Source organism: Gopherus evgoodei, chromosome 6 (genome assembly GCF_007399415.2).
Source record: "Gopherus evgoodei ecotype Sinaloan lineage chromosome 6, rGopEvg1_v1.p, whole genome shotgun sequence".
Classification (NCBI taxonomy): domain Eukaryota; kingdom Metazoa; phylum Chordata; order Testudines; family Testudinidae; genus Gopherus; species Gopherus evgoodei.
Window position 1 is genome coordinate 78,366,531 of NC_044327.1, and position 25,291 is coordinate 78,391,821.

Sequence of the window (25,291 nt, forward strand, 5' to 3'; positions counted from 1 at the left end):
TGCATTGGCCCCAAACCAGACACCTGGTTCAGTCTCTCTCCTTGGGTGGGTCTCTTCCCTCAGACCCTGCTTGGGCAGAGATTCACCCACCCTTCACCTCTGTATCTGCAGGGTTTCTTTCCTGGTGCTTGTTGGTATCAGCACCACCCAGCTTTCCAATAGCAGGCATTCCTCTCACATCTCCTAGCACATGCCTGTCTAGTTGGAGAAAAGGCTTTTAACAGGTTACAGCAGGCCCTTGATTGGCCTCAGGTGCCCTAATTAACCAAAAGTAACCCTGTTCAGCTACCAAGGAGAAAGGGACCTGGTCCTCTTAGGGCCCATGTCCTGGCACTCAAAAGGACCATTCTCCTATAGCCATCTGGTCTGACCCCATCACACCTCCTATAAGTCTATAGCAGAATGGTGTTGGGAGTCTTTGTGAAGAATGTCCCTGCATTGTCCTTCCTGCAAATGCTGGGTACACACAGACTGTGATACTGATACTACACCCCTTGGTGAAGCATAGCTCACTGTTCCCACGCATCCTGTGTAGCACAGAGGGGTTGAAGCCAAGGCTCTGCCTTCCTCACTGTCCCCTGTGGGGTACTGTGTGCCCTGAAGGCAGTAGGAGGGAGCTGTCTGCATGCTCCCTTATATGCATGGAGGGAAATTCTATATGGTCCTTGCACAATGTATAGGGAAACTCCTTCCACCCTCCTTGTCACTGTGCAGCCATCTTGGAAACACATAGCATTGCCCCCTGGAAGATGTAAATCAGTCAGGAGTTGGCAGTAGAGGATGTTCTGCTATCATGGCACAGGCACTTATTGAACAAGTATTGTTGGCAGAAAAAGCATTGCATTATTTTCTTTAAAAAGAGATGATTATTTGTTCATACACTCGGTATCTGTAAAACCATAGTGGCATACTTTGTAAGAGAAAAGACATTGGAGGGAGAGTGGGGAAAGGGCCACCCCACTACACACACCTTTGGGGCACCTACTCCCTCTGGTAGTGATAACTGTAAAGAGGCAGGGGAGAGAGACACCAGAACACAAGAGAGGGAAAGGAGGACAGAGACGGAAGAATACACAGGAGCTCAACCCATATAATTGGCCTAATACTAAAGGGTACTATTGCTGACCACAAGTTTCCTGGCTCCAGATTTAGTGCCTAATTCTGCTCCCATGGACACCTGTACTAAAATACTCATTGAGTTCAATGGCAACAGACTCATAGTGTTTTGGCTGTGGTATAGGTGTTGAATTTGCTTTTGTTACATAAAACTCACACATACCGTAACTGTTTTGTTTTTGTGTCTGCATTGTAACATGTACTTGTCTCTCGTCAGTACCTGGAGCTCATCACATGATATGCACCACATTTATTGTTTGTTTTGCTCGAAGAGTGCAGTTATATTGACGGGCACGGATTTTGGAAGCTGGATGGGGAACATTTTTGAATACTCTGAACTGTGGTATCCACTTTTTCCACTTCATTGTCCTCAAAGTTTAAAATGTTGAGCTGAAATCCATCCATCTTATGGCAAAACCCTCCTCTGCGCTTTTGACACCAAATACTATTACAACACATTCATGGAGACCTTTCTAAGCTGCTACATTTCAGCCAGGAGTTGGGATGAGTTGTTAAAGTCACGGTCCCAACCTATGTGCTGACAGTTCCCATACTGCATTGCTCTTTTCTGGGTCTCTAGTCAGATCCCTCAGTCTTTAACAACAGCCACTGACAAAATTATTCTATTAGCAACACCTTTCCCTATCAGTAAGACCAAGGCCTACTTCTAAAGTGTTCAGCCTTCCAGTCATTGCCAGATAGAGAGCAATAATTATGAAGATGCCTCACCAGTGGCTGTGTCTGCAGGGAGACTAGGGTAGAAGTTTGGTAGCTAATGAGTTACAATGTTTCCTGTCAAATGTACTTAATAGCTGTGTATTTGCATAAAGAAGATGCCTCTGTGTACAATGAATGCATGTGTGTTTGTTAGAAAGCTTTCTTACTCAGAGGCTTTCAAGCTACCATGCAGATTGGGATACACATTTACTCCCTGATCTTCGTAGAATAATAAGTCTCATTTAGTTGGTTCAATAACATCTGAAATGACGACTTATGGTTTGAGCATTAGAATGCAGATAGTTGCTTCAATATATTTAGTACACACATGATAAATCAACCATGAAATGACATACATACACTCTCTTAGTTCCCTACTGTGAAACCAAATAAAGAGGGAAACACATTGAGATTTGAAGATTAAACTTTTGGCTACAGCTAACTTGTACACGTGCATGCGCGCACAATACCTTATAGTTAATTTAAGCAGCACAAAGGCAAATTCTGTTATGAGTAACATGGGTGTTGATTCAGAATTGTTCCTAATTTATACCAGTGTTACTGAAAGCAGAATTTTCTGCAATAGCCCAACGTACACAACACTGATTATGATGGTTAAATCAATGGAAGCTACATGCATTATCTGATGGTAGAATCTGGCACTAAATTGACTCAATGTTCCACTATAATCCCCGTTTATTGAGTTAATCGTACAAAATTATGCTTTGTGTTAAGTCATTAGTAGACAGATGAGAAATACCTGCATTGTCCAATACTTATCTTAAGTAACTCAGTAAGAACACACTTCGGGGTAAAACTCTAGTATATAAAGTTTCTGGCTAAGAATAACAGTTTGTAATACCAGAAGACCACATTTTTCAATGTGCAAATCTATGGGCTTGCAGGATATAAGTCAGTGACAAATCTGGTCCCAGGATGTTAGGGGGATTTAGGGCTTGTATGGCATGGGCAGAAATTAACTAAATTATCAATCTCTGAAAATTAAAAATAATATTCTGGACATTTTTAAATGGCTGTGGGAGAACATTCACTGAAGTCAATGGATTTTGGATTTACACCAATGAAGGTAAGATCAGAATCTTGCCTAGTGATTTTCTTTAAGAAGTTTCCTAATAGGATTTTGTGCCCTAGTTAGCAAAACAATAATACTTACTTTATTTATTTACTTGTCTGCTCAGCAAGACTCTGATGCACCAGCCAATTCAAACATCCTTTAAAAAATGTGAATACTCTATCAGGTCTATTATTATGCTCTTGATTCAACATGTAAATCATCATAAACGTCTAAAAAGCATCCCGCATTGTGTATGCTTATGTTCACTATGCCAATATATTTAAGTAGAATTTGGAGGAGGGATGAGATATTTTTACATGAGTTAGCATGAAAATAGATGTTTTTCTTCCAGCTGCCTAGAAAATTTGTACCTGGGCATAAACTGCAGCTCCTCTTGCTCTTTCAGACCCAAGGATAAGCTCCTAGGGGAACAACCAGGGGCTCTTTCTACATCTAAGAGAAGGGGTGATCTAAACATGAGTCTCTCAGTTTTGTTCATGTACAACGATGGAGCAGATGGGTTGAAATTTAGTCCATTCATTTTACATGAGTAGCTGTCTAACTATGTATTCATTCATCTGGTAGAATCTAAGAGCTACTTATAGTCTGCATCAGGTTTTAAATACTGGCTGGGATCAGAGCACCAGCAGAAGCAATGACTCTTATCAATTTGAAGTCACTTCAGCTGTAAAGCTGCTCCTATCAGAGTCTGGCTGTCTGACATATCTGAAGAGGAGCATGCAGCTGCAGTGCTTTGAGATGAATCTTCGTTGTCTTTCGGGTACTCAGCGAAGAGCAGAAGTAAGCCGATAGAGTTTCATGCTATTAGAAAATAGGATTTCCCCCCATTTGCATTTTCTCCCAAATCATTGAGTCTGCGATGGCAAAATAGATTAGCCTTGTGATCATACACCCTACCAACATCACCAGTGGCTACAAATCCAAATTCTGCAACTAACATCACCATACCAGCTTCTTCCAAAAATGCTGATGCATTTACAGTGAACTCATAACCAGGCCCATTGAGCAACATGTCAAAGTGACACAAGATGTCAGTACTGATGGTCGTGAGTCAAAATCAAACAAGCATTCTTCTTTTATAAGCTTCCCACGTGTGTGGTTGCACGTACTGCAAGCCAGTAAAACATCTGTGACTGTACTAACTCCTTTGCAATTGAGCAATCCTTTGACCATAGTGTCACAATCATCCTCCAGAACTATATTTTGGACAGATGCGAAATATCTGCATTGGCCAATACTCACCATAAACTGACCCAGTAAGAACACAAAACTCCTTCAACTGCTGGTTTTCCTCCATAACAAAAACATGTATATTATCATGACAAGCAAACTGTACACTCTTGGTTTTAATTGAATATGGGTGTATGAGAGTCTCAGTTTAACAGCATATTTAAGAGACACAAGCACATAGAATAGCAAGCTCCCCCCTTTGGCAGTGTCTACATATACGCTAACAGTGAAGAAATATAAATCCCAAAATATGTACAGAGTGTTCTCTAGCTTGCAGAGCATTATCCATTGTGGCTGGTCCCCCAGCAAGTTGCCTGACAAATGTTTAGGTAGCATGCACCAAATTTTTAAGACTGTCCCCACGGTTCAAGCCTCATTGACTTTAATAGCTCTTAATGGGTGCTTAAATTCTGTCCTAAATGAAGAGGGCTTTCCTGAATTGGGGCCCAAATCACAGAGGTTCAAATTCTCCATCTGCGGTATTGCCGTTGACTCCAACAGTACCAGGATTTGGTCTTCAGTCCGTATTTAATTTGTTGTGTGGAGAACACAAGAGCAGTAGAAAAAGGAACTGGCATCCAGAGAACTTAGGACACTGCTCAACAAAATGCATGTTTAAATTTAGGCATGAGCTTAAATCCTATTAACTTCAGCTGAAGGGTTCACATTTTCTAGGCTGTATATTCACACTGAAGAGTAATTGGCTTCAGCAAAACAGGGAGACACACCTACTCCCTGCCCACTGTACTACCAGATATGTATGTGTCATTGATAAAGGACAGTATTTACATTTATTTAGTTATGAAAATCATAGAATAGATTCCTTTATTTCTGATCAATTGCAGAACCATAGTCAAGGTACACTTATTCTGGCCCTGTAATTACTGCTCCTCCACTCTGCCCACAGTCTCAGCCAGGGCTATTTCTCACATCTGAAAATTTGATTAAAGGTATGTATTTTTCACTCTCACACTTCTCCAAGAATGATTGAAGTGATGGTACTCATACTTCCCACAATAATTTCCTTCTTGGAGGAGACCAAACATGCAAAAGTTCAGAAAGCAGAAGTTCAGAAAGTTTTAAGCATATGCAAATATGGGATTATCATGGAAGCTGGACAACAATACCTGTTAACAACAGCAGGATATACCAGACAAACATTATAACAGCTAATTTATTTCTTTTTTATTTAGGAACAAATGATAAAGGTTACACTTTAGTAAAAGATCCCAGACAGCCCTCTTAAAGACAGTTTTACTGGCAAGGCCTTTGATGTCACTCAGTTACACAAAATGCAATTATAAAATGTACTATTTCAAATTAAAATTCCCGTAAGTGTTCCCATATTACAGGTTTCTTTTAAAAAAGAGCACTTGTTGCTCAGAGCTTTCCCAATATAAAGCCTTCAGGCAAGTCTCTAATATGTGAAAGGCTTGTTTAGAACTTACACTACTTCCACAATACACCATTTAAACAAAAAATGTTCTGTGGAGAACTACTTCGGCCTTCCTGTCTAATGTTTTTTTCAGCTTCTCTGTGCAGTAACACACAATTAGTGATTCTTATAAGGTTGTTCAGCTTCCCCTTCTGAATACTCAGTTGCTTCCAGTATGTCTTGTTCAGAGGAAAACACCAGCCGTCCCACACTCCCCTGGCCGCTTTTTTGTATGCAGGTTTGCAATTCTAGGTTACTTATCTGACCCTCTTGTAATACAATTCTTAACCCTTAAACCAGCTAGACGACCCTTTATACAGAGACGATTAGATAACTCCATTCATTGAAATCCCTCCTACAGATTTTCTGCTGGTGTATGAGAAGTAATTTAGTTTAAAAAAACTAAAGCAAAAACCCAACAGCAGTGTGACAGAACCATCAAGATATACATACACCTACTGAGTGATCTTTTAACTGTCCTATATCTCTCCTTCTATTTGTTCTGACCCTCACATGTTGTGTCATGTCAGAATTTAAATTGTAAGATCTCTGGAGCAAGCACTGTGTCTTTACTTGCTTCTGTGACGCTCACAGTTGTTAGCTCTCAAAAAACAAAGAACACGTTACAGGGAGGGACTGTGTCAATAAAATCCTCTCCTGCTCAACTATAATTGACCACCTCAACTTCCAGTTCCAGAAATATTATTTTTCACTTGGACAATGCTCAGACACAAATAACAACAGACATGTTTATATCACACGAATTCTACTGGGTTTATTAAATGGTGTTACACATAAAGGTTAATTAAAAAAAATCTACACTTCATGGAATGTGAGCATCCACTCAGAGGATACAAATCTGGGCCAACTTCCATTGAATCTGTTGATGGTCAGTCACTGTAAAAATGTACAGGTTATTTTCCGATATACAAAAAGAAAACCTACCATTCTCTGTTAATCATTCAATACAGCTCACAGCACTCTACCACACAGCTGCGTGTAGTGTTTTAGTGCAAAAGGAAATACAAATATAAAAAGATGGAGATTTGAATAAAAAAAAAAACAGTGGCGTTAGAGGTGAGTGTCTGCTATGGGTATTCTTCTAAGTTCTACAATCTGTGAGTTAGCCATGCTGCCTCCATCCTGGCTGCCATGGTAGGAATCATTATCACTGATATTGAGGCCTGCACCTGAAACACAAAGCCAAGAAAAAAACAATGAGAACTGAAGACTGAAACAGCAAGGATGAGATCATATCCTGTTAAACAGGGAAACGTGCCCTACTTCTCTATTCTTATTACAGCAGCTCTTCTCCTCCCCCACAAAAGTACAGCAGATTTTCTGATATGGTCTATAGCTTTGCACCCATAGACTGTAGGCTCATTTAACTGAGGGCTTGTCTACATCACAAAGTTGCAGCGCTGGTGAGGGGGTTACAGCGCTGCAACTTAGGAGGTGTACACATCTGCAGGGCATCACCAGCGCTGCAACTCCCTGTTTGCAGCGCTGGCCGTACTCCCGTTTTGTCTCGGGTGTAGAGGATCCAGCGCTGGTGATCCAGCGCTGGTAATCAAGTGTAGACACTTACCAGCGCTTTTCTTGACCTCCGTGGAATAAGCAAGTATCGCAGCATACCTGAGGAAGCCTCTCTGGTAATCAAGCAGGTCTCCTTCCCCGGTTTGCTCTCGCGTTCCCCGAACCCCCGAGCAAGCAGGTCTCCTTCCCTGCGGTTTGCAGGGGGGTTCGGGGAACGCGAGAGCAAACCGCGGGGAAGCAGGTCTCCTTCCCCAGTTTGCTCTCGCGTTGCCCGAACCCCCGTACAAGCAGGTCTCCTTCCCTGCGGTTTGCTCTCACGTTCCCCGAACCCCCGAGCAAGCAGGTCTCCTTCCCCGGTTTGCTCTCACGTTCCCCGAACCCCTGTGCAAGCAGGTCTCCTTCCCTGCGGTTTGCAGGGGGGTTCGGGGAACGCGAGAGCAAACCGCGGGGAAGCAGGTCTCCTTCCCCGGTTTGCTCTCGCGTTCCCCGAACCTCCGTGCAAGCAGGTCTCCTTCCCCGGTTTGCTCTCGCGTTCCCCGAACCCCCGTGCAAGCAGGTCTCCTTCCCTGCGGTTTGCAGGGGGGTTCGTGGAACGCGAGAGCAAACCGCGGGGAAGCAGGTCTCCTTCCCCGGTTTGCTCTCGCGTTCCCCGAACCCCCGTGCAAGCAGGTCTCCTTCCCTGCGGTTTGCTCTCGCGTTCCCCGAGCCCCCCTTGAAGCCGCCCAACAGCGCTGCAGTGTGGCCACATCTAACACCACTTGCAGCGCTGGTTGCTGTAAGTGTGGCCACTCTGCAGCGCTGGCCCTATACAGCTGTACTAACCAGCGCTGCAAAATTGTAGATGTAGACATACCCTCAGACACATCTCTGCACCTACACTTGTTCATGCCTTTGCCTGCAACGTAGGTCACTTAAATGTCTCAGTACCTGATTTGATGGTGTGAACAGGTACTCAGATGTCTACCTGGCAGTCTCTGTTTCCCTGACATCACATGCATAAATAGAAGCCTCGTTCAGGTTCCGCTCAAAATTTGACCCACAGGAAGGAGTTTTTTCTTAGGTGATTCATTTCTAGTGGTGGAATCTACCATATGATGCTAAAACGATAATTTAAGTTGTTTCAATAGGGTTCTACTTTCAACATGACCAAAAGGGCAGGTTAAATATCCTTCCTTAACTCTCCCTGCTTAAATCTACAACTGGCACTGGATAATGCATTGCGCTTTTCCTCCAGTGCAAGGTAACACTGTAGTAAACAAAGCATAAATATGAACAGCTCTTATTTGGGCTTTTTGGGACTTGAGATTCAGATTTATTCAGAACTGCACATCAATGAAATTAAGTGTGATAACTCCAAAACAGATTAACACCAGACATTACTTTCCAGTGAAATCTGTTACAAATAGCCAAGGGCTAAGGAAAATTACACAGACCGGGCAAAATCCAGGGACTCCAGTGATTGCAAAGGAGTTACACCAGGAATGAGATTTGGCTCACTAGGTTCTGAAAATGTGCTCATGAAAGCCACAATTTCCAATTTTTCAGGCTAAAATATTTTAAGAAATATAAATCAGTTGTAAAGCTGACTTCTTGCTCTTCAATCCCTAGCTGGCATCCTAGGCTTTAGAATGTTTAGGTTGTGGATCAACAGTTTTCCTTTTAAGTTTCAGAAGGTGCCTCATATCTTTTTAGGTCACCAGATGCTCTCTCCTTTAGTAAGTTTCACCATGCACTTCCAAATAGGAAACTGGAGGGGGGGGGAGTGGGGGCACTGAATATAGGAAATGGGAAAGATCAGCTATAAGAGATAGTCAGGCTGTGATATGGAGAAGGACTTAGAAGGAAGCAAAGTGACAGGTTTACTTTTGCAAGAAGGTATAATACTCTGGGTGTGTGATACCTGAATTCATTCAGGAGGGAGATCACCATCAAGCAAGGGAGGTGTAAAAAGCTGTCTGATGGGGGCAAGATATACCATAATGCTAGCTGTGGAGGAGTTTAGACTCTGAATTAGCGAAGTTCTTAATTTGAGGAGTAGGTCTATTGAAGCATGTGTGCCTACTCCCACATTTAAAGTTAGATGTGCTTGAAAGGCAACACATATAAAATAAATGAAAATTATTTTTTGTACAAAACAATTAGCCTGTAGATTTTATTGCCCCAAGATATCTTTAAGACAAAGAGGTGAGTGACTTTCAAAAAGGATTAGACACTTAAATGGTTAATGAGGATTATTTGTACATGTACATGTACATGAACCCTCATGCTTCAGGGCACTAGATAATCACTAACTGATGGTGTTAGAAATAAATTTCTCTTGCAGGCATGTTATTCCAGAATTGTCCACTGTGGGGGTTTCCTGAAGCATCTGGCACTGGTCACTATCAGAGACAAGATTCTGGACTACATTGACTAATCTGATATTGCAATACTTGCATTCCTAAATGGAACATGGCCAGGCAGCATCCTTTTAGGAAGAAGACAACAGTACTGTTGTGTTTAAAGTAGGTTAATTCCCTTTATAACAATCACTGTTCTGACAAAATGTTTAGGAATTGATCCTTTTTAGGAATTAGAGTTTCAATGTAACCGGGATACCAAACTACCAAACAGTCGGTCTACAGATTAATAAGGCTAGGAGTGTTTACAAGACAAGGTTTGCAGAGTTCATTGGGCCAGCTTGTTCTCAGTTTAGGGCACATTTTGCCTCAGAACTAGATGTAATCATTTCAGAGTGAGCATGTTTATCTTGCAAAACCAGCGAGGTCCCTCCAGTGACATCTACTGGTCAAAAGATTTATTCAGTGAATCCCAACACTCAGCATACTTTAATAATTGTTCCATATGAAGGGCCCAAGTTTGATCTTACTTAGCTGCCTGCAAACGTATCAAGCTTTCACTATAACGTCGGTACAAAATTTTGGGTGTATTTTCAACTTGTTATTTTTATCCACTGTACACATTTTCTAGGGGTATTTTTATCATATTATATACACATACACTATATTCTGTATCCATCACACTTTTATAGTCAATGTGCGATATTAGACATTAAATACAAAAATCAGATGGTAGATATACACACACTTTTATACGTTACATCTTGTTTTATGGGATTGGCTGGCTACGGAAATTGGTAGAGTAATATGTCACCAATTGATAGCCATACCTCTGGTGACAAATTTTAGGATTCAATGGAAATGAGTCCTTGGTCCTAGTGGAACCATGTCCCCCATCCACTATTTCAACTAGCACCTCTGTTAGCAGTGACAGAGGAGAAGCCAATTGAATTGGCAGGGAGATCACCTTCTCCTCCTTTTCTCACCTTTTGACTTGTTCCTTTCAGACTGGATATGAGGTGAATTGGTGAGGCAAGATGGGGGAGCTAACATTGCCATTGCCTGTACCATCACTGTGGATAAAAAGGACTTCTCCCTACAAAGAGTTTATCCAGCATCTTTCAGAAATGCTAAACAACTGAACATTTCAGCCAATATTTTCAAAAGTGACTTCTAGTTTTGGGTTCCCAATCTGAGACACTGAGTCTCAAGCTGAGCACGCAAAATGACGGCAGCCATAATTAGAAGACTGTTTTGAAAATGTTGACCTGTTCTATACTATACTCAACAAATTATCATGGGAAGTGTACATGGCGTTATGTGTTGTATTTTAATAATAGATTTACTTTTCAAATTATTTTTGATTTTGGAGGTTATTTTAATTATTAATGCAGAAGGGCCAAATTCAGGCTGGCAGTGAACAAAACTGCACTAAACATTACAAATGTGGGTCATAAACCTCCCTACCGTGGTTCTGTCATCACTTGATAATCTCAGGCAGGGCAGGCTCCAGGCACCAGTGCAGGAAGCAGGTGCTTGGGGCAGCCAATGGAAAGGGGCAGCACGTCGAGCTCTTTGGCGGCAATTCGGTGGCGGGTCCCTCAGTCCCTCTTGGAGGGAAGGACTGGCTGCTGAATTGCCGCCGAAGAATAAAGCGGCATAGTGGAGTTGCTGCTGATTGCAGTTTTATCTTTTTTTTTTTTCCCCTTCGCTGCTTGGGGTGGCAAAAAAGCTGGAGCCACACCTGATCTCAGGTGTAATGTGGTGGTGCAGGGGTAGGCAACCTATGGCACGGGTGCCAAAGGCAGCACATGAGCTGATTTTCGGTGCCACAACACATTGCCCAGATCCTGGCCACTGGTCTGGAGGGCTCTGCATTTTAATTTAATTTTAAATGAAGCTTCTTAAACATTTTAAAAACCGTATTTATTTTACATACAACAATAGTTTAGTTATATATTACAGACTTATAGAAAGAGACCTTCTAAAAATGTTAAAATGTATTAATGGCACGCGAAACCTTAAATTAGAGTGAATAAATGAAGACTCGTCACCCCACGTCTGAAAGGTTGCCGATCCGTAGTAGTGCTCATAAGCCAAAAGTATGGTCTGCCCTGACTTCTGAATGACCCCTATAAACAGATCTACTCCCCAAACAGCTTATTCATACCACAGGCAAGAGAAGGAGGAAGGAACGAAACTGTGCATGAGGTCTGTTTTAGAGGCTTTTATGTGTTGAACCTCCATTGGGCCCAGAGGGCGTGACTTCAGTAGAATGTCACCGAAAAGGAGGGGCGGGAGTGTTTGTGATTGGTGGGAATATGGTTGGAACTGAGAGGTCAGTAAGGCTAGCATGCAGTTCCAGCATTAAAATTTATGCCAAAGGAGCAATGCTTAGGAGTAATTCACTGCTTGAGGCCAGCATCCACTGATTTTTCCCTTCATCCTATCCCTTTTTGACTACACTCCACCCTTACATAACATGTGGAGATCCAGGGGCTTACTGCTTTCTAGCCAGGAGGACTGAAGTGTAGCTGTGCTTAAATGGGAGTCACTTTAAAATGGTTTTATATCTTAATTACTCTAACCCCATGTATTAGAGTGAATCAGTCTGACAGAGGAGGGGCTCATTAAGCTGTCAAGATGAGCTTGAGCACTAAAAAAGGAATCAGAGGCAAAATGTGATCTAGCTCAAAATGAATGGGTGTTATTAGATAATTAATGTAATTAGCAATAACTAATTATGGAATAATTATCCTTATTCAGTGGAAGCATAGTCCTTTGATTTATTATGAAAGCCATAAAAGAAACAAAATAAAACAAACCATTTAAGCCAACCTAATTACTAGCAGGAAACAAACAAGGTTTTAGCATCAATCAACAGGCAGTACATTTTTTCATATTATTTTTCCTGGAGTAATCTTTCCTTAATCCCTTGCACAGAGCTGAAGCTCATGGAATTATGCAAACTACATGATACGGTACCCAATTTCTCTGCTTCCCTGGCACAATGCTGCATTGGAGCCAGCTTAACTGACCACTGGAGAATTCCCCCATAGTGGAATCCTTGGGTGACTTAGACTCACCATAGTGGCTCCTATAGTATTCCTTCCAATACAGGAAGCCTGGCTAGTGGAAAGGGGACATAGCTGGGTTTTCTTACGTTCAGCAATTCCTGGCTGACAAACCACTCCTGAGATAACTGGCAGCAAGCATAAATTAGAGAAACCTTCAGGTTGCTCTGAATTATTCTGGTATGAAGTGCAGAGGTGTCATAAAGACATCTTTGCACATTCTCAAGCTGAGCAGTCGGTCAGGATCTGAGCCATTATTTCTAGCATGACTAGGGCTACCTGCAGAATTTTCTGGATTGACAATCTTGGGGAATGAAGTCTTCTACTTATCCTTAGACCAGGTAAAACAAAGGCAGCAGGAGTGCAAACTTCCCCACCCCAATAAAATGCCTCAACCTTTTTCTAAAGGGGCTATCAGAAATGCACTGTGCAGTAAGGGTAATATGAACACCATGTTCATGCAATCTTAGGTCATTCTCTTGAGTCTGCAGAAAGGCTGTCAGATAGTATCTAATAACAACCAAATAGAAATCCTTTTCTTAATAACCTCAAATGTGCCATTTCTTAAAAGTCTCATTTGAAAATGTATCTTTTCTCCTTTGCCTGCATCTTTTAATTGCTCTCTCGTTGTTTATCCCCGTAATTGTATTATTTAACTCTGCCATGGATTTTGGATTAAGTGTGATGGCCCACAGTCACAAAGTCTGGATCCTCATTCAAACTGTTCTCTTCAGGGTTACCCTTGGGTACATCAGACAGGTGGGGTCAGTTCAGATCTTGATTTGATTTGAATCTGGATCTGATTTATCTAGCTACTTTTATGATCTCCATTACTGGAGTTTTCTTAAAGCTGGAGGTGTTCAGAACCAAGGTCTTGGCTCAAACTCACCTCTCATATAAAATAAAGTAGTGCTGAACTAAGGCAAACTATTCTTACTGTTGGTTAATAAACCACCATCACATTAAACCCCTGCTATTCTCAAATTGGAACTGATGTTTTAAGGCCCACTCCTGAACACTCTTTACTATTGAACATTGTGATTACTGCTGTGAATGGCCTCGTTGACATCAATGCAGCTGCACAAAACAATAAGCACTATTATTGGTAGTAAGCATGTGCAACGTCTAACCATCTAACCCATAATGATGAAAGGCTCCATTATTATCAGAGATTGTAGTTTTCAGTGATGAAAAAACAAAATTCTCTGATAAAAAAACATAAAATCCACAATTTTCCACCACTAAAATGAAATGCTTCACAATATGTATAGGTATCAGTTGAACATGATGTTTTATTGATATACAGTAGAACCCCAATTATTCGAGCCTCCGTTATCCAGCTCTCAGTATTAACTGAACCACCAGCTGCCCAGGATGGACAGTGACTGGGGCTTGGGCGGTCAACCCCAGGAGGCTGAGTAATGGAGGCTCAGATAAACAGGGTTCTACTGTATGTTTTTATTTTTTCACAAAATTGTAAAAACTAAAGATTCTCTGCAAAAATGCAAATTCCATGTTTTTCCACGGCAAATGGATTTCTAGGATTCCTGTTTATTACCAACCTTCTGTGTCATTCAGTTTTCCATAAGATTATTTTAAAAGCATATAGAAGGAAAAAATAAAACAAAAAAAAAAGGCCATGAATTTTTTAAATGAATGCCTGAAGCCAGTGGGAGCTGCCAAGTGCTCAGAATTTTTGAAAATCAGGCAACTTATTCAGATGCCCAATTACGGATTTAGGAATCTAATTTCAGGCGCCCAATTTTGAAAATCTTGGTCATAAACTTTACTAACTGCCATGGTAATTAGCAGTAGACTGGGTGACAAAATAAAAGTGTGCTGCAAAATGTCCAGTAGAAATGAATATGTCCAGAAAATGAACAGCAGAGTGGACAATGTAAAAAAATTACCACTGAAAAATGCAAAGTTAGTGACAATCTATACAAACATAATTTGGTTGCTTTGTGCCTAACCCCTAGAATCATTTTATAATTCCCTTTTTCATAAAAAAATCAATTGGCTTGCTATAGTTTTATAAAACAAAAACAAGTTAAGTGGCACCAGCAGAATGTGTATCTCTGTGTATTTACTGTAACATTGGCTGTTTATTTGGAAGCTGCACTGAATTAAATGTGGAGGACTTTCTCAAGCACAGAAAGGAACATGAACACTTTTAAATGGTTGGCGTTTCACATACACAAGACTAAAGTAAAGGGTCCCCACTGTTGGGGTACACTTTTTAATTAAATTGGAAATGTGAAACTATTCAAGGGCAGTTCAGCTTTAATGTACATATACTTTGAATATACTGCACCATATATTAGGAATTTAAATGAGAGAATACTATTTAAAGCTTAACTTTTGAGGGATCAAGCCAATCTACACTGAAGTTAATGAGAATCATTCCACAAGTTCTATAGGAGTTGGATTGAGTCATAAGACAGTATGAATATACTTAATAAAACAGCTGAAACCTGGTGAAGGGAGAGGGTCCCAGAGCCCAGGCTCCAGCCTGAACCTGAACATCTACACTGCTTTTTTCAGCCCCACTGCGTAGGCCCTGCAAACCCAAGTCCGTTGACTCGCTGCTGTGGGGTTTGTTTATTTATTTGGTTTTACTTTGCTATGTAGACTTACGCCTAAAGTATTGGGAGAAAAATGTTAAACTTTCAACCTTTCCTGGCTTCTGTTGGTTTGTGTCACAGGCTTAATGTTATTCAAATGATGCTTTTGTAGGCCTATTTCCCTTTGTTATTTCAAGTAACATGGTCATTATTCTTAGTTCATAGAATAACAGTTCACACCAAAACAAAAATGTTCTAGATTTGCACTGGCAATCAAGAACGTGTTAGCAGCAATTGGATCTTCCCTTTTAGTGACTCCCTGGGAAACTGTTATGTTAGGAAAAGGATAGCATACAGGCTTCTAGAAACAAAGAAAAAAAACTGCTACTCACCAGTTTTTAAAGCAAATATTAAGTCATCAAACTCCTGTGATTCCTCATCAGCCACCAATGAGCCATTACTAAATCCTCCAGAAGCGTTGAAGGCATTCCCATTTTGAGGGCTCTGTTTAAAAGAAGCACTGGCCTGACTAGCTGGCCGCAAGGATGCCCTCTCCCAGTCTGCTGGCACCTTAAATGAGTTAAAAAGTCTCAAAGTTGCAGTTACCATCAAAGCTATAGTACATGAATAGTCCTGTCTGTCTACATTCTTAACCAGCCCCTCATCACTACAGTATGTGAATGGTTTGAACCTATGACTATGCAGGATCAGGGAAATTGTAATGGGCTCTTTTGTGCCTCTTCCAGGGGAAAGTCTAGTTCAATGTTTTTCTTTTTAAAATGACTGCAATTGATTACAAGTAATTTAGCTTTGTGTCCATTATGGATTAAAAAAGTAATCCAACTTTTCCCTATATCTGAACATTCTCCTCAGGTACAAAGAAGTTCCAACCGAAGTACTCTAAAATTCCATTCAAAATCTCTTTCTTTGTTCTTTTTTTGAATGTCAACATTGTTGCCTTTCCCCCTCTCCTGAGACCCTCCAATACAGTCTTTCCTCTCCATACCATCAAAGATCCTCTATCTTCCACTTCATACAACCCTTCACTGGCGTCCCACTCATCCTTCCTCCCGTCCCATGACAATCTTATTTATCTGTTTAAGTAATTCATCTTCACAATATTATGTGCCTTTGAAAATGCTGGGGCAGAGCTTGGGAGTATATCCCATCAGCCACCTAATTCTAAACTAGAGCTGGCCAGAAAACAGAATTTCTGTCCCAGAAAAAAATTTGAGTTGAATTGGTTTTGTTTTACATAACTCAACATGTGATAAATCCATAAAGATCAGAGGTGAAATCCTGCCCCTACTGAAGTCAACAGGAGTTTTGCATGGACCTTAATGAGGCCAGGATTCACCCCACAATTACAGTAATTTGGGAAGTATTTTATGTTGACTGTGACCTACTTTTCAAATACGCAATCTGTGGCTAACAAGCAATGTAAAAAAACAACAACCAGGGAAAGCTGATCTATAGATCTGATGTTACCGGAGAGCTGTAATTCACAGAAGCACTACCATGCCTGAGAATAGCAACTTTTATTGTACAAACTAATGTCATTATATATAGAATTATATAATTGAGTCATGAAGCATGAAAACAAATATAATCTCACCCCGGCAATTCATAGGTGGTCATCTCACATCTATGTATATCACTGTTTCCCCATTCAGCTATACAACTGGCCTCTTTACAGTAAGTATGATAATGATTATGAGGTATAGAATACAGGTACCTCTTCCATAGCACTGATCAGGTTCTGCGTAGACTTGCTGATCTCTCCTCCTGCTGGGGGCATCCCACTGCCATGTGTGAAAAAGGCAGAGCCTGGGCTTGTATGTCCATTCATATCTATGGTGTAACTTGCTTTCACAGGGCAACAAAGCTGGTTGTGTAGGATAAAATACACCACAAAGACATAAAGGCCCTGGGGAAAAAGAAAGCAGCAGTGAAATGAAGCAATCCTAGACTGGGAACACAGAGTCATGACAAGATTCTACATGCTATAGCAGATGCCTCCTATAACTCCAACAGCCGATGGTTCATATGATTGGGATATGATACACTGAGAAGGTTCATTGTAAAACACAGGTTTAGAAGTTAACAGAAAATGTAATCTTATGTCTGGAGGCCTCCAGTAATGGGTCATTAAAAATGAATATCTGGTTTAACCCACCCCATTGTGAAGCCAAGATCACAGCAAAAAAAACAAGTTTCACAACTATCACAACAGTGAGAAAACAGATTTAGGTACTGCTTTCCAATGGAAATTGGCAACTGCTGACCACTTATTTTATTCTGCCAGCCACTATTTTTTGTTCTCTTATTGACCTGATGGCTCCTTACATTCCTGCCCTAATATCAATCTCATGCAAACTGCATTGCTGCCATCATTGATATCACGCTGCAGTTTTAAAAGAAATTCTCCAGTGGCTTTCATTTATGATTTTTACAAGAACCCTTCTGTATGTCTCGGTGGCTCTTCTTTAAAACTTGCTAATTTTGACCTTTAAGTTGAGCCAACAAAAAGTGTTAAAACTGTGTCTTTTGTCTGCACAGAAATCATATCATTTAACTTTTGGGAATGAAATCTGACTCTCTCTTTCTGGTCTGATTGTTAAATTATATGAATACTGGGGGCACAGGAGGGAACAACTTGTTAAATAAAGAAGAGATCTGCAGAAAGGAGAATTCAGGAAGGCTTCCTGGTATTGAATTTGCATTGTTTTAATGGCTTCTTCTGTCCTCAGGATTATGAAAAAACTAAGTAGGACAAGTCATTTGAAATGTACCCTGGAGGCATGAAACTTGTAATTGAGATTATAAATAGTAAATGAGCTTTCATTTAGCCTCTTATTCTCGGGCATTTCTAATGTTTGCAACTTTAAATATGAAACGAGACTGGGAACACCCAGTTTCTGCATGTATGCACACCCACGCGACAGACTGACTGAAACCACACTTTATCAGAGTCACAGATTCATAGATTTGAAGGTCAGAAGAGACCCTTATGATTATCAGGGCCAGATTAAAGATTTTTAGAGCCCTACGCACTATGGAAATTGGGGGGGGAGCGCTACCTACCTTAGACTAGACAAAGAGGGCCCAAGCCTGTGGGGTTGCTGCCCTCTCCATAAGAATGCGGTGTGGGGGGGTATGTCCTGTATGCAGCTAGGGGCCTGCTCCCAGTCCCACCTATTCCTGAACTCAGGCTCTGCTGCCTGTAGGAGTAGTATCCCCAGCCCTGCTTCTGCCTCTGGGCTCGTCTTGCCTCAGGCCTGGTAGGATCTGAGTCCAGCTGGGGTGGGCAAGTTGCTTCCTGCACCATTGATGGTAGTTGCAAAACCTAGTGGCATTATGACCCTGTAAGCCAGGTCACAACACTACTCACTCACTCTAAAGTTTTGCTTTGTTTTGTTTGTGGGTGCAGTTATGTATAAAAAAAACCTCTGCACTTGTAAATTTCACTTTCATGATAAAGAGATTGCACTGTTTTTCATTTTTATAGTGCAAATATTTGTAATAAAAATAATAATATAAAGTGAGCAGTGTACACTTTGCATTCTGTGTAGCAACTGAAATCAATATATTTGAAAATGCAGAAAAACATCCAAAAATATTTAATAAATTTCAACTGGTATTCTTTTGTTTAACAATGCAACTAAAACTGCAATTAATCATCATTAATTTTATCATGATTAATTTTTTTAATCATGTGAGTTAACTGCGAATAATGAACAGCCCTAGTATAAAGCATAAAAAGGTATGTTGAAGCAATTCTAAGAAGAATTGATGATAGTAAAATCATTGCACGCCAGAGTTCAGACAGTCTCTAGAAATTCAATCTCTAAGAACCCATTCATAAAAGTTGCACACATATTTTATGTACTATTTGCATTTTTCAAAAAGAATCTGCATATTGAAAATGACTCACATGAAAACTGCGCACTTCCTTCCAATCGAATTGAAAGGATATAGGATTTTGCTGTGGAGGGCCAAATTCTGCCAGGCCCTGCCATATGTCCTGCCAGTGGACACTCTGACAGAAAAACCTGATATGATGCAAAGTGCCACTGAGGATTGGCAGTCAACTAGCGCTGCTGCAAAAGCAGACAGAGCTGGCCAATGCGGGGGCATGATTAGGTAACTATGGTGCCCCAGTGGAAACTAAAGCTGCCTCCTATACAGAAATTTCAAGGGAAGATAGGTGGTGGCACTAGCCTGGGTAAATCATCTCAAATGAATTTGCTTGAAACATACTAGAGCAGGCAGATGCAGAAAGGTGCCCTTTGCACTTCCTTTCCTCTTCCCTGTGCCAGCAAGAGTGAATCTGCCTTGAAACATTCTAAGCTTTCCCTGGGCACCTCAAATGGAGTGTGCTCTTCCAACAAGAAAGGAAAGGTCAGTTCAGAACAACTGCTATCCCTCAAGTAACTGGTGAATTAACTGGGGATCAGGGAGGCATAGGGAATCCCTGGACACATTCCCTTTCTCCCATGCATACTCCCATGCCAGCATGGGGCATGAGTTCCTAGAGTGGCTCCATACCAGCAGAAGATTACCAATTTACGCTGGAATCTGCCAGTGATGAGAGATCAAGCTCCATTACCAAACCCAAGAATCTAGAACAGAGGCTCTCTCTCTCTCTCTGGAGTGCTGGTACATGGGAGGAGGGGTATCTTTAGAGAGTCTAAGGCGGGAGTACAGGCTGCAAACAACAGCAGGCAGTATGGTTGTTTTGTGCACTGCACTGCACAGCCCAATTCCAAAGGAGAGCAGTGACATAATTATGTGACTATGGAGCCCCAGAAGAGATTAAAGCTGCCCTCACTGATGTGGCAGGTGGCTGCTTGCTGCTCCTTGTCAGCCCAAGCCTCCAGCTCAACTTATTCCACTATATGAATTATATTTTTAAACATTTAAATTGCAGAAGTAGCTGGAGGTCTTGATCTGGGATCAGCGTCCCATTGTGCTAAGCAGTGTATGAATGAATAGAACAAAGACAAGTCCCTTTTCAGATATCTCATAGTTAAGGCTGGGTGCAACAGGTGGGTGAACAAATAAGTGGATGTGAAGGACAATGCAAAAAGATGGGCATATATGCATAAGTAAGTAGGCTCGGTGGTCACAGTGGGACATTATCCTAACCAGATTAGTAGCTACTATGCAGGTTTAATTCTGAGTGTATTCCAAACACTTGTATCCAGAGGAACCGTTATTATATTAGTCGAGGTTCAGAGAGATTGAGAGACCAACCAGCTTCATCTGTACAATTCAACTCTTAAAATAACTCTTCCTTGAGTTACACAGTAGTGGGGAACACACAGCGACAATTTACTAGCAGCAGCTAGGCTTCAACACCCCAGGCTTATGGCAACAAAGCATCATTATAGAAGCGCCCCAGCTCTGCTACACTTAAGGTTAAGACCAACTGCTGTTGGCTGGCTACATCTGCCTCATCTATAATTTCAGTACTTTCTTTGTAAGTACACTCTTGGTCCAGAGGGGCTGATATTAATCATACAATAGTTTTAAGGTCAGTGACCTACAGTATTTATTCCCTAATTTAAAACTGTCAGTTATCATCTTGCAAGAGCAGACACAGAGACAAACAGCAGAGATACTTCTCTCAGGACCTGGAAGTCTCTCAGTGTTCTTATGAGAGCCACCAAGCAGCTGTTGCAATCGTGATGGTTATTGTTGAAGGCTGGAGTGGAATTTCATTATGTGAGATCCAGAGCAGCTTCCACATTTTAATACACATTGGTGATGAAATTGCTCCTCTGTGTTTTTCCATAATGGATACATAGACTGCTCAGATAACCTTTCTGAGTCAAAGGGCACAGTCAGGTATTAGAAACATGAATCCTGACTCTTAGGCCATGTCTACACTATCACTTATGTCAGCAAAACGTATGTTGCTCCGGGGTGTGAAAAAAAAACCACCCGAGTTTCGCCAGCATAATTAGTAGTGTACACAGCGCTATGTCAGTGGGAGAACGTCTCCTGTCAACATAGTTACCGCCGCTCTTTGGGAGTGGTTTACTTATGTTGATGACAGAGTTCTCTCCCATCAGCATAGAGCAGCTATACAAGGGATCTTACAGTGGCACAGCTGTCCTGGTACAGCTCTGCCACTGTAAGCTCCCTAATGTAGACATAGCCTTAGTTCTCTCACCCCTGTGCTCTCACTATTACAACATTGCCATCCAAGCAGAAGCTGAGAAAGCAACTTAAATTATGACTAGGGAAAGCAACACTCCTTGCTATGCATCATTTACAAAAGCATTACTTTCATAGACTCATACATTGTAAGGCCAGAAAAGCCCACTGTGACCATCTAGTCTGAATAGGGTGACCAGATGTCCTGATTTTATAGGGATAGTCCCGATTTTTGGGTCTTTTTCTCCTATTACCTCCCACCCCGTCCCGATTTTTCACACTTGCTGTCTGGTCACCCTAAGTCTGAACTCCTATATAACACAGACCATAGAACTTTCCCAAAATAATTCCTAAAGCAGATCATTTGGAAAAACATCCAATGTTGATTTTAAAATGGTCAGTGATGGAGAATTTACTCTGACTCTTGGTAAATTGATCCAATGGCTAATTACTGTATATATTCATTCACAAGCTGAATATTTTTGGTAAAAAAGTGATGCATCAAAGAGCGGGGATTGGTTTATAAACGGGCTACACCAAATTTGGTTATTTTAAACTCTATGGAATCATTGAATTGAATATCTAATACATTGTCGTTTTGTTTACCTGGTGTGTCTGCAGGCATGGAGCCCCTCAGTTCCCTGTGGTTGTAGTTTGCTGTTCTGAGCCAATGGGAGCTGTGGGAAGTGGTGCGCCACTTCTGCAGTTCCCATTGGCTGGGAATGGCGAACTGCGGCCACTGGGAGCTGAGGGGCTCCGTGCCTGTGAATGTTCCAGGTGAACAAATGTCCCAACCCGCCAGCGGCTTACCCTGATGGGCTGGGAGCCAAAGTTTTTCAACCCTTGAAATATAGGGTCATCTTATAAAAGGGTCATACAGTTTTTGCTATTTTTACCTATCCATTTTGTGGAATCGTCTTATCAATGAATGGGCTAATGAATGAATATATACGGTACTCTCACCATTAAAAATGTATGCTTTATTTTCATTCTGAAACTGTGTAGTTTAAATTTCCAGCCCTTTGATTCCTAGCCTTTCTCTGCTAGATTGAAGAGCCCATTATTAAATATTTGTTCCCCATGTAGATACTTATAGACTGCAATCCAATCACCACATAGCCTTCTCTTTGTTAAGCTAGATCAAGCTCCTTGAGTCTATCACTATAGGGCATGCTTTCTAATCCTTTAATCATTCTTGTGGCTCTTCTCTGAACCCTTTCCAATTTACCAACATCCTTCTTGAATTGTGCACACAAGAACTGGACATGGTTCTTGACACTGGACCAGCAGTGGTCACATCACTGCCAAATATAGAGATAAATAACCTCTCTCTAGTGCTACTCAAGATTTTGCCAGGATAGCTCTTTTGGCCACAGCATTACACTAGGAACTCATGTTCAGCTGATTATCCACCACAAGCCCCAAATCTTTTTCTGAGTCACCGCTTCCCAGGATAGAGCCCTCCATTCTGTAAGTATGGCCTACATTGTTTGTTCCCAGCTGTATACATTTAGTCATATTAAAATGCATATTGTGTGCTTCCGGCCAGTTTACCAAGCAATCTAAATTGCTCTGAATTAGTGACCTGTCCTCTTCATTATTTACCACTCTCTCAATTTTTGGGTCATCTGCAAACTTCATCAGTGATGATTTTAAGTTTTCTTCCAGATCATTCAGAGGTGACTAGGTCGGGGGCGGGGGGAGGCATGGAGGGTCCAGTGCCGTCCCAGCAGCCACCCAGGTGGAGAGAGGAAGGCACGGGGACAGAGCTTTTCCGGCGGCTCAGCAGCAGCTGCCCACAGCACCTGCCTGGGAGAGAACCTGGCTGCAGTGGTGGCGGACTGCCCCCCACCCAGGCTCAGCTTCTGGGGACAGCGGCTGAGTGAGCCGGAGAGCCCCACATGGGCACATTTGGCCCCTGTCTCCAAAATAGGGTGACCACATGTCTCGATATTATAGGGACAGTCCCAATTTTTGGGTCTTTTTCTTATATAGGCTCCGATCACCCCCCTGCCCCGTCCCAATTTTTCACATTTGCAGTCTGGTTACCCTACTCCAGAAGCCGAGCCTGGGCAGGGAGCAGGCTGCTGCCCCTCCCCAGCCAGGCTCTCTCCCAGGCAACTGGCTACGCTGCATGGAGCAGCAACCAGGAGTGGCTTTGTCCCACTCCCCACCTGGGTCTGGCTGTCAGGGAGGGTAGGGGGAAGCCAAACATGTAGGGGGGACCTGGAGCAACAGCGGGTAATGTGGGGTGTGAGAGAGCATAGGGGTCCCAGGCTGGGGGTGGAGTGGGAGGGAGACGTGGGGAGGTCACATATCCTCTGCTTTAGCTGGTGCCCCCCAGTATGGGGAGGCACCAGTCATCTGGTCACTGATAAAAAAGTTAAATAGCATAGGGCCAAGACTCAATCCATGTGGGACCCCAGTAGAAACAGACCCATTTGATGACAATTCCCCATTTTAAGACTTATTTTAATACCTATTAATTATCTCATTTTAATCTATTTAAGGTGTGACATCTTAATTTTATATCAATCTAGTTTTTTAATCAAAATGTCCTGCGGTACTAAATCAAACACCTTATGGAAGTCTAAGTACATTATGTCAACATTATTACCTCTATCAACCAAACTTGTAATCTTATAAAAAAAAATCAATTTAGTTTGACCGAATCTATTTTCCATAAACCTATGTTGATCTGCATTAATTGTATTCTTCTTCTTTAGTTCTTTATCTTGCCGAAGATGGATGTCAGGCTGACAGGCCTATAATTACCCAGGTCATCTTGTTCACCTTTTTTTATAAATTGGCACTATATCAGCTTTCTTCTAGTCTTCTGGAACTTCCCTAGTGCTCCAGAACTTATTGAAAATCATCGTTAATGGTCCAGTAAGCTTCTCAACTTGCCTCCAAGAGTTTTAAAAGAGCTGGCTATCTAGACTTTCTGATTTTAAATGTCTAACTTAAGTAGCTTCTGTTAACATCCTCAAGAAATAATAGTGGAATGAAAAGAGTGTTATCACCATATGATGAGATTATATTATCTGTTTGTACTTCCATCTATAAAACAAATATTTGTTGAACACTTTTGTGGTTTTTTGAATTATTATTGACAATTCTTCCATTTCCATCTACCAATGGACCAATACCATTATTAGGATTCTTTTTGTCCCTAATATATTTTTAAAAATTCTTTCTTATTGTCTTTAACACTGTTGGCCAGAGATTTCTCTTTGTACCCCTTGCCTTCCCTTATCAATTTTCTACAATTCCTATCTTCTGATATTCACTACTATCAACTTTCCCTTTCTTCCATTTGTTGCATTTATTTATTTATTTATTTTTACACTTTCCCTCTAAGTCAGTTTGCTTTTTCACCAGCATGGCCTTCTTCCTCAATTGTGGGATTATGGTTTTTGGGGCATCTAGCAAGGTGTTCCTAAATGATTCCCAGTTATCATTCAAAACTTTCTGATTAAATTCTTCCTTCCAGCTGATATGGCTCATATTTGTTTTCAGCTTTGTGAAACTTGCACTGTTAAAGCACCAAGTATATATATTATTGGTCTAGACTCCATATTATAAATACGATCAATACATGATCACTTGTATCTAAGCTACCTGTTTTTAATAGACAGAAGAATCTTGCTAGCTGAAAAAAGGTGGATCCTTCTTTGACTCACTCCCCCAACTGACCCCAGTAAGTCTGGAGTATATGCACTCCACAGATGAGTTGGTGCAGTGATGCTATTTGCTCTCACTGTGGTTATGTATATATTCAAAGGGATTTTAAACATTACCCTCACTACACTTATTGACTGTTGCAAAATCTAAGTGTACTCACTTTGCTTTTGTCAATCAGGTGGTTCTGAATATACAATGCTGAGTTCCAACAGCTGTGAAGACTGAAATGCCCTGCACCAGAGTACATTGACCTATGCCTAATTTTAGCTATACGTCAAATATTATTAGCAGCTGATTGTTTGCTTTGATAGAGCATTAGAAAAGTGCACACAACAGTA

At 41.3% G+C, this 25,291-nt stretch overlaps 1 protein-coding gene across 2 annotated transcripts in view; it reads right to left on the reverse strand.

Moving 5' to 3' along the window:
- Nucleotides 1-5,090: 5,090 nt before the first annotated feature.
- The window catches only part of ADGRV1 (adhesion G protein-coupled receptor V1), a 463,719-nt gene continuing 443,518 nt past the window's right edge, over nucleotides 5,091-25,291 (reverse strand). For both annotated transcript variants that reach the window (XM_030567084.1, XM_030567083.1), the window contains 3 exons: nucleotides 16,843-17,034; nucleotides 15,500-15,677; nucleotides 5,091-6,784 (listed from right to left, as the gene is read on the reverse strand). In XM_030567084.1, the coding sequence (XP_030422944.1) occupies nucleotides 6,666-6,784; nucleotides 15,500-15,677; nucleotides 16,843-17,034 (489 nt within the window). In that variant the 3' untranslated portion in view covers nucleotides 5,091-6,665. The remainder of the gene's footprint in view (nucleotides 6,785-15,499; nucleotides 15,678-16,842; nucleotides 17,035-25,291) is intronic.